Raw genomic sequence first — 10989 nt, forward strand, 5'->3', positions numbered from 1 at the left:
ATATTAAGAAAATAAATGTTACTAAAAGAAATATTGAATTTAGAAAATGTTTTATTGAACGATTGGAACTCGATGTTAAACTATGTGTAAATAAATGGTTTGTTTTTCAAAGAGATATTTAATTATTAGAATAAAACTTACTTATTTAAAATTATATTAAAAACAATTATTTATAAAAATATTCAAAGACGGTCAAAACATGTTTGAAATGTCAAATATTCTGCTGACACCAGAACCAGAAGCTTCACCCCGAGGGTCTCACAGTAAACACACAAATCAGTTCATGACAGGAGTGCAGAAGCGAGTCAGAACCAGTCCAGCCTCATTCCTGAGCAGAACCAGCATTACCTCTGCCAAGGAGGTCAACTTATAGAACACACCGAGAGACTCAGAACCAACCTGACCCGACTCCACAGAGAGCATGAATAATGAAGGACAACCGGGCCTTCAATGGACCGGAGGAGATCGGGTCGGAACACACAATAGAGGAAGTAACTGAGCTGGTTCTGTGAGGCTCGGAACCAAAGAACTCTTTCCATCACAAACGCCTGCTTCACTCCAGAAATAAATGGAAGAGGTCAGTTCCTCAGGGTCGTCACCATCAGGGGTCGATCATCGTCAGGGGTCAAACCCCATCAGGGGTCAAACCCCATCAGGGGTCAAACCCCATCAGGGGTCAAACCCCATCAGGGGTCAAACATCAAGAACCCACGAGTCTCAATGAACAAAATAACTCAAACGATACCTTTGTTGTATTTTCTGATGTAAAGATTTTCATGGTTTCATATCTTAAATAGTTGCAAATAATACACACTACACAATAATAATAAATACACACTACACAATAATAAATAAATACACACTACACAATAATAAATACACTTATGACAAACGTGACACAGAAGTATTCTTGACAACATGACCTCTGACCTCACTAACCTGACGAACATTAACTCGTTTCTTCACTTTTAGTCACAAAACAAAGCAGACTTGAGTTCGAGTCTCACCTTCTCAGAACCGGTCCAGAGAACCTCAACTGACACCTGGTTCGTCTCTCGAGTGTCACGAACCGTCCGCAGGCAGGAGGAGTCTCACCTGGACAGGTAACCTGGTCACGTGTCTCCTGAATGCTGAACGGTCAGATGTTTGTGATGCTAACTGCTAACGCTAGCAGCCGGACGACGTGTCACTGGTTCAAACGGTCAGAGACGGACACACATCGTCCTCGTGGGCTCCGTGACACCAGCCCGCCCGGTCCAGAGTCCACTCGCGCTCGGAACCTGCAGTCGAACCTGCTCGGCGAGCGTTAGCATCTTAGCTTAGCATCCGCGTCTCCAACCGAGAGAAGAAGTGAAGACACTGAGGTTGTTATTCCGGCATCAGACTGACGTGAGACAGAAGAGAGAGACAGACAGGGAGGGAGAGACAGACAGAGAGAGAGAGGGGGAGACAGAGACAGAGAGAGAGAGAGAGAGAGAGAGACAGGACAGAAGAGAGACAGACAGGAGCGGCGAGCTGTCAACAGGGCTGGACGTGTGTCTCCACCTACTGGACGCTGCTGTAATTACAGTCCATCAGTGACGTCACAACATTACATTCAACATTTAAAATGTTGCTTTTTCCCAGAATTGAACCATTTGTTCTGAACAGTTCAAAGTAATCATTTACATGTTGATGGTTCGTAACCTTCTGATGAACTTTGACCTTCACCTGTGACTGAAGGTCGTGTTGTCGGATGAAAACAAACGTGTTTGTGGAACATTTTAATCCTCATTAAATACACATGTTTATAAAAGTGATTCTTCACACAAACTTCTGCTCGTGTCTCCAGAGTTCTTGAGCTTCTCCTGTGAAGCCACGTTCAAGTCCTGCTCCGACCTCTGACCCCGCCGCTCATCTGCGACCTCTGACCCCGCCGCTCATCTGCGACCTCTGACCCCAGCCGCTCAGCTCCGTGTTCTCCAGGTCCTCCTTGTAGAGCCAGCTCTGCGTGAACTCCTGACTCTGGTCCATGAGCTTGAAGAGCTGCAGGAACTCCTCCGGGTGAACTTGTCCGGTCAAGGTTTCCTCAGAGATTCCCATCTTCTCCAGCAGGTTAGCGCCGCTGTCAGGATACCAGAGGCTGCAGAGACCAGTCTTGGTCAGATCCAGACCTCCCAAGTGTAGCATTGTAGCTCTAGCTAAGTAGCATGCTACATGACATTGTAGTTCTAGCTAACTAGCATGATACATAATGCAATTCTAGAAAAGTAACATGCTACATAATGACGTTCTAGCTAAGTAACATGCTACATAATGACGTTCTAGCTAAGTAGCACGCTACATAATGACGTTCTAGCTAAGTAGCATGCTACATAATAACGTTCTAGCTAAGTAGCACGCTACATAATGACGTTCTAGCTAAGTAGCATGCTACATAATAACGTTCTAGCTAAGTAGCACGCTACATAATGACGTTCTAGCTAAGTAGCATGCTACATAATAACGTTCTAGCTAAGTAGCACGCTACATAATGACGTTCTAGCTAAGTAGCATGCTACATAATAACGTTCTAGCTAAGTAGCACGCTACATAATGACGTTCTAGCTAAGTAGCATGATACATAATGACGTTCTAGCTAAGTAGCATGCTACATAATGACGTTCTAGCTAAGTAGCACGCTACATAATGACGTTCTAGCTAAGTAGCACGCTACATAATGACGTTCTAGCTAAGTAGCATGCTACATAGCAAACCTCAAGTCACAAGCGCGTGGGTTCTTACTTGAGTTGGTCCAGCAGTCGCGCCTTCCTCTTGACCAGACACTGTTTGACCATCACCAGCAGAGTGTGGGAGTTGTTGGGGGTCAGGCCTCCGGAGAACAGGTCGGCTCGTGGACGCAGGCGCACCAGACACATGGTGTCCGGCTTTCTCCGCTGCCTGCAGTGGAAGGACGAGCACGGCTCCTGGACCAAGATCACAGTCAGCTTGAAACCAAGAAACACACACACAACACACACACACACACACACACACACACACACACACACACCTTGTGCAGCAGTTCGATGTCACAGCACATCTGCCAGAGTGCGCCGAAGGCAGTGTAGTTCTTCAAGTCTCCAGGCAGAGCCACCAGTTTCTGAGGGAACACTTGTTAGCGAGAGGATCCTGCTTCACAACGTAAGAACGTCCACGTCAGGAGACCTTCATCAGATGTTCATAATGTTTTAGGGTTGTCATGCGGGACATGTTGATGTGTGATCGACGTGTTCTAGTTAAGTAGCATGCTACATAATGCAATTCTAGCATAGTAGCATGCTATATGACATTGTATTTCTAGCTAACTAGCATGCTATATGACATTGTATTTCTAGCTAACTAGCATGCTATATGACATTGTAGTTCTAGCTAACTAGCATGCTATATGACATTGTAGTTCTAGCTATGTAGCACGCTATATGATATTGTAGTTCTAGCTAAGTAGCATGCTATATGACATTGTAGTTCTAGCTAAGTAGCATACTACATGACATTGTAGTTCTAGCTAAGTAGCACGATACATAATGCAATTCTAGCTAAGTAGCATGCTACATGACATTGTAGTTCTAGCTTACTAGCATGCTACATGACATTGTAGTTCTAGCTTACTAGCATGCTACATGACATTGTAGTTCTAGCTAACTAGCATGCTACATGACATTGTAGTTCTAGCTTACTAGCATGCTACATGACATTGTAGTTCTAGCTAACTAGCATGCTACATGACATTGTAGTTCTAGCTAACTAGCAGGATACATAATGCAATTCTAGCTAACTAGCATGCTACATGACATTGTAGTTCTAGCTTACTAGCATGCTACATGACATTGTAGTTCTAGCTAACTAGCATGCTACATGACATTGTAGTTCTAGCTAATTAGCATGCTACATGACATTGTATTTCTAGCTAACTAGCAGGATACATAATGTAGTTCTAGCAAGTGTTCTGGTCGACCAAGTGTAGTCTGCTGCGTGGCGGGTCGGGTCAGTACCTCGTACTCCTGCTGGCTGATGAAGATGTTGAGCTCCACGCGTCCGTGGCCGTAGATGGACGCCTGTTCGAACAGGTTGTACATGAGCTGGTTCATCTGCTTGCGGGTGTGCTTGCCCACCACGACGCCCACCACCTTCACCGGGACGTCTGGAGCCCACAAAACCGTTCAGCACCAGGCAGTGAGCGCGACTAGAGTTCTGAAGCTCACCGTCGGTCCACTTGACCCGAGAGATGCCGAGGTCGCCGAAGAGTTGGTCGCTGGTCATGGTCCTGCTGAAGTCGCCGGACGTGTCCAGCTTGAAGAAGTCACAGCCGACCACCTTCATCTGACCGTCCACGTGACACTCCAGCGTCTGCCACACACACACACACACACACACACACACACACGTTACTATGGTAACAAGAGTAACTCAAGTCTGTGACTCCGGGTCGGTCAAGAATCCGATACCCATTGATGGATGAAGACCGTCTGGGTCTGTGTTCCAGTGGTTCTCATACCTTCCGTTTCATCTGTCAATCAAATCTGAATCATGTGTTGTGTGGAGTCCCTCAAGGTTCTGTTCTGGGTGTTTTATTGTTTGTACTTGATTCCTCTGGTCGAATCCTGATGTTTCTCATGTTTGCTGATGACATCCAGCTGTTGATCAGCTGATCCGAGGCTGAACTTAGTCAAGGGTTTAGAAATCAAACAATGAAAACACTTTGAAGCTAAATGTGGACAAAAGTCAAACTCTGGTGATTGTTGATGATAAAGTTCAGGGTCGAGTCAGTACTTGAGTGACTGATGTCAGTCAAACTGAGGAAGCTGGTGTTTGACAAACGTTTCTAGTTTAACTCTGAACAAAACTGACTCAAACAAGTGAGAAAATAAACTCAAATGATGTCACAACATTATAATGTGTTTGTTTACACTATTGTGTTTATTTTGTGTGTAAACAAGGATGTGTTTCTGCAGTTCATACTCTGAGCCGCTCTAGTAGAAGAACTTACATTTCTGCTTCTCTAGTTTCTTTCAGGATCATTTCAAACTCTTACTCTCTCATCCATCTCACAACAGGTCGAGCCTCACCTGCAGATTAGGTATGAAGGACAGGTCGCTCTCCAGACACACCACTCTCTGAGCGCCAGCGTTCAGCAGACACCGGGTCAGAACCCCTGGACCTGAGAGACACACAGGTGAGCAGCAGACACACAGGTGAGCAGCAGCACTCGTGCACACACACACACACACACCTGAGCAGCAGCACTCATGCACACACACACACCTGAGCAGCAGCACTCGTGCACAGACACACACACACACAGACACACACACACACACCTGAGCAGCAGCACTCGTGCACAGACACACACACACACAGACACACACACACACACCTGAGCAGCAGCACTCGTGCACAGACACACACACACACACAGACACACACACACACACAGAACCACACCTGAGCAGCAGCACTCGTGCACACACACACACCTGAGCAGCAGCACTCGTGCACAGACACACACACACACAGACACACACACCTGAGCAGCAGCACTCGTGCACAGACACACACACAGACACACACACACACACACGAGCAGCAGCACTCGTGCACAGACACACACACACACCTGAGCAGCAGCACTCGTGCACACACACACACAGACACAGACACACACACCTGAGCAGCAGCACTCGTGCACAGACACACACACACACACACACACACAGACACACACACACACACACCTGAGCAGCAGTACTCGTGCACACACACACACACACACACACCTGGGTTACTCTCGAAGATGACGCACTGGTTGTGCCACAGGTCCGGTCCGAGGTGCTCCACGTACCTCAAGGCCACCTCCGGGTCCACAATATAATGCTTTCTACTAAAACAGGACAGAGCTTGTCGTCGGTTCTCCTCCACCTCGCCCAGGTCCAGGTGGTCCTGGCACAGCAGCTGGTACTGACCCTGGAGAACACACACGTGTGTGTCACTAACATGTCTGCTTCAAGATGGTCCAGCAGGGGGCGCCACCGAGTCACTCAGAACACTGACCAGGTTTAACAGCCCGACCCGAGTCACTCAGAACACTGACCAGGTTTAACAGCCCGACCCGAGTCACTCAGAACACTGACCAGGTTTAACAGCCTGACCCGAGTCACTCAGAACACTGACCAGGTTTAACAGAACGACCCGAGTCACTCAGAACACTGACCAGGTTTAACAGAACGACCCGAGTCACTCAGAACACTGACCAGGTTTAACAGCCCGACCCGAGTCACTCAGAACACTGACCAGGTTTAACAGAACGACCCGAGTCACTCAGAACACTGACCAGGTTTAACAGCCCGACCCGAGTCACTCAGAACACTGACCAGGTTTAACAGAACGACCCGAGTCACTCAGAACACTGACCAGGTTTAACAGCCCGACCCGAGTCACTCAGAACACTGACCAGGTTTAACAGCCCGACCCGAGTCACTCAGAACACTGACCAGGTTTAACAGCCTGACCCGAGTCACTCAGAACACTGACCAGGTTTAACAGCCCGACCCGAGTCACTCAGAACACTGACCAGGTTTAACAGCCCGACCCGAGTCACTCAGAACACTGACCAGGTTTAACAGAACGACCCGAGTCACTCAGAACACTGACCAGGTTTAACAGAACGACCCGAGTCACTCAGAACACTGACCAGGTTTAACAGCCCGACCCGAGTCACTCAGAACACTGACCAGGTTTAACAGCCCGACCCGAGTCACTCAGAACACTGACCAGGTTTAACAGCCTGACCCGAGTCACTCAGAACACTGACCAGGTTTAACAGCCTGACCTGAGTCACTCAGAACACTGACCAGGTTTAACAGAACGACCCGAGTCACTCAGAACACTGACCAGGTTTAACAGAACGACCCGAGTCACTCAGAACACTGACCAGGTTTAACAGCCCGACCCGAGTCACTCAGAACACTGACCAGGTTTAAAAGCCCGACCCGAGTCACTCAGAACACTGACCAGGTTTAACAGCCTGACCCGAGTCACTCAGAACACTGACCAGGTTTAACAGAACGACCCGAGTCACTCAGAACACTGACCAGGTTTAACAGCCTGACCCGAGTCACTCAGAACACTGACCAGGTTTAACAGCCTGACCCGAGTCACTCAGAACACTGACCAGGTTTAACAGCCTGACCCGAGTCACTCAGAACACTGACCAGGTTTAACAGAACGACCCGAGTCACTCAGAACACTGACCAGGTTTAACAGAACGACCCGAGTCACTCAGAACACTGACCAGGTTTAACAGAACGACCCGAGTTACTCAGAACACTGACCAGGTTTAACAGCCTGACCCGAGTCACTCAGAACACTGACCAGGTTTAACAGCCCGACCCGAGTCACTCAGAACACTGACCAGGTTTAACAGCCTGACCCGAGTCACTCAGAACACTGACCAGGTTTAACAGCCTGACCCGAGTCACTCAGAACACTGACCAGGTTTAACAGAACGACCCGAGTCACTCAGAACACTGACCAGGTTTAACAGCCTGACCCGAGTCACTCAGAACACTGACCAGGTTTAACAGAACGACCCGAGTCACTCAGAACACTGACCAGGTTTAACAGCCTGACCCGAGTCACTCAGAACACTGACCAGGTTTAACAGCCCGACCCGAGTCACTCAGAACACTGACCAGGTTTAACAGCCTGACCCGAGTCACTCAGAACACTGACCAGGTTTAACTGACGCACCTTCACGGAGGCCGAGAGGTTCCTGGTGAGAACTGACGAAGAAGAGCTCTGCTCCGTCAGGGGCTGCTGGGTCAAAGGTCGACTCGGGCCAGAGTTGAGAGCGTCCAGACTGAAGGCTCGAGGAGAGGTCACCAGCTGACGATGATGATGGAGGCAGGTTCTGATGGATCCGGGCGAGCGGGTCAGCAGAGCTCGACACAAGTGGACGAACATGATGGACCTGAAGGACCTGAAGCAGAGACACGAGTTGACGAGGATCCACGCGAGTCCACGCGAGTCCTGGACAGAGTCATGTGACCAGAGAATCTACACACGAGCAAAAGGTGAAGTGTATCGATTGTGATCACTTTGATTAAACACACAACACACGTGACGACAGTGTCGTGTTAGCAACTACACAGAGTTAGCAACATTAGCCGACGAGCTAACTGCGCAGCAACACTTGAAATGTAACAAACTAAAGATCACTAATGTCTCGTACCTGGTCGCCGAGGTCAGGGGTCACCAGGAAGGTCAACTCAGGACTTGTGCTCGAGCCTCGTTCGCTGCTGTGTGTGTACAACAGCGTGACATTGAACTGACGGAAAACGTGTAGCTGTGCACGCTTACACCCGCGTGTGCGCATGCGCAGCGCCCTGCCGCCGGGCTCCATGCTCTTACGGCAACTGAACGAGGACAAACTTCGACAATCGATTCATAAACGGTTTTGGTTTTATATCGATTTGGTAGATCGTGTCGCGCACGTGCATGACTTTGAACGTGTCACGTGGGCCCCAGTCTTTTTAAACATGGAAAATGAAGAACATAAATGACTGAAGCATCGCAATGATATGGAAAACAGTGACATCTAGTGGTCTTTTGTACGATGACCTTTGTTGACCTTCACCTGGATTTTAAAATGTTTCGCGATCATTTCAAATGAATAAATAATACATTTTCGTTTGAACGTTTCAGAGGTCAGATCTATGTCAAACAGAAATGTTGAAGTTGTCAAGCGTGATTGTTTAAAAATAACAAAAACAAACAAACAACTGTGTCTGTGTTTTTGAAACGTTATCATTTGACTTCTGAGCCAAACATCGTTTTAAAGAAAACAAACAAAAGACATTAACGTGCAGGGATGTGCGCTCAGGGGAGGCAGGGGAGGCAGTGCCTCACCTCTCAGTGTCAACCACTGTGTTGATGCAATTGATGCGCCTGTTGCTGTACCTGTCAATATAGGATGTGTTTAACCTTTGAAGTTGAATCTTATTTAGTTGCTCTGATCAGAACCCTAGTGAAGTTTGAGGCACAAACTAATCAGCCTCATCAAACTACGTCACATCTCCGTTGAGCGGAGAGACTTTCAAAAGTAAGGTTTGACAACAAAGTAACATTTGCGTGAAGGTAGACGTGGACTTTATCTACAGATCAAAGAAACGGTTCCATTCCAATCGTATAAAAACAGACTAAGAAAACTAGAATATTTAAAAAGTACATTTTGTCCTTAAATAAAATACTCTTTGTTTTTCTGACGCTTATTTTGACCCATTACATACTGAATATTGATCTTTTCACCATAATAAACGTTGTTCCGGTTCTCCGGAAATCTAGCCAATCAGAGAAGGCCTGACGCAATGTTAACCAATCAGAAGCAACTAAAGGCGGGTCATTACGGCAGAACTCGCTCAGGATTCTTGATCCAAACTTCAATCTCGATAAACTTTACGGTAAAATTCCCCAAGAAATTATTCACGAAATCATGTATTTTTTAAACTTCATGTGTGAAGAATGTTGTTAAGATATGAAATAACCGGAAGTCAATTGAATAAGTTACTCTTTTGTAAATGTGACGCTGAACCGACACCAACGTCACGTGACTGACTCTCACTACACGCCTCGTATGAAGATGAATCGTATGAATAATAATGATCATAATAACCATAATAATAATCATAATAACCATAATAATAATCATAATAACATAATAACGATCATAATAACCATAATAATGATCATAATAACCATAATAATGATCATAATAACATAATAATGATCATAATAACCATAATAATCATCATAAGAACCATAATAATGATCATAATAACCATAATAATAATAATCATAATAACCATAATAATGATCATAATAACCATAATAATGATCATAATAACCATAATAATGATCATAATAACCATAATAATAATCATAATAACCATAATAATGATCATAATAACCATAATAATAATCGTAATAACCATAATAATAATCATAATAACATAATAACGATCATAATAACCATAATAATGATCATAATAACCATAATAATGATCATAATAACATAATAATGATCATAATAACCATAATAATCATCATAAGAACCATAATAATGATCATAATAACCATAATAATAATAATCATAATAACATAATAATGATCATAATAACCATAATAATAATCATAATAACCATAATAATGATCATAATAACCATAATAATGATCATAATAACCATAATAATCATCATAAGAACCATAATAATGATCATAATAACCATAATAATAATCATAATAACCATAATAATGATCATAATAACCATAATAATGATCATAATAACCATAATAGTTATCATAATAACATAATAATTATCATAATAACCATAATAATGATCATAATAACCATAATAATGATCATAATAACCATAATAATCATCATAAGAACCATAATAATAATCATAATAACCATAATAATGATCATAATAACCATAATAATAATCATAATAACCATAATAATAATCATAATAACCATAATAATGATCATAATAACAATAATAATGATCATAATAACCATAATAATCATCATAAGAACCATAATAATCATCATAATAACCATAATAATAATCATAATAACCATAATAATGATCATAATAACAATAATAATGATCATAATAACCATAATAATCATCATAAGAACCATAATAATAATCATAATAACCATAATAATAATCATAATAACCATAATAATGATCATAATAACCATAATAATAATCATAATAACCATAATAATTATCATAATAACCATAATAATGATCATAATAACCATAATAATCATCATAAGAACCATAATAATGATCATAATAACCATAATAATCATCATAATAACCATAATAATAATCATCATAATAATGATCATAATCATCATAATAATAATCATAATAACCATAATAATGATCATAATCGTAATAA

General features: G+C 43.7%; 2 protein-coding genes across 4 annotated transcripts in view; both read right to left on the reverse strand.

The window, feature by feature from the left end:
* The window catches only part of cnsta (consortin, connexin sorting protein a), a 14601-nt gene extending 13063 nt beyond the window's left edge, over nucleotides 1–1538 (reverse strand). For 2 of the 3 annotated variants that reach the window (XM_087792991.1, XM_087792989.1), the window contains exon 1: nucleotides 1008–1538. The gene's annotated coding sequence lies outside the window, so the exon portion shown is untranslated. The remainder of the gene's footprint in view (nucleotides 1–1007) is intronic. The other variant, XM_087792990.1, reaches the window with a different exon arrangement.
* A 212-nt stretch (nucleotides 1539–1750) lies between these two features.
* tfb2m (transcription factor B2, mitochondrial) lies at nucleotides 1751–8404 on the reverse strand. The gene is made up of 9 exons (XM_087792993.1): nucleotides 8249–8404; nucleotides 7768–7996; nucleotides 5796–5982; nucleotides 5088–5179; nucleotides 4224–4368; nucleotides 4014–4162; nucleotides 3032–3121; nucleotides 2764–2945; nucleotides 1751–2122 (listed from the first exon to the last, which is right to left on the reverse strand). Exons 2-9 carry the CDS (start codon nucleotides 7978–7980, stop codon nucleotides 1894–1896), a joined length of 1287 nt encoding a protein of 428 aa, XP_087649119.1. The 5' UTR covers nucleotides 7981–7996; nucleotides 8249–8404; the 3' UTR covers nucleotides 1751–1893.
* Between the last annotated feature and the right edge of the window lie 2585 nt (nucleotides 8405–10989).

The sequence above is a fragment of the Callionymus lyra genome, chromosome 6, assembly GCF_982586985.1.
Source record: "Callionymus lyra chromosome 6, fCalLyr1.hap1.1, whole genome shotgun sequence".
In the NCBI taxonomy this organism is placed as follows: domain Eukaryota; kingdom Metazoa; phylum Chordata; class Actinopteri; order Syngnathiformes; family Callionymidae; genus Callionymus; species Callionymus lyra.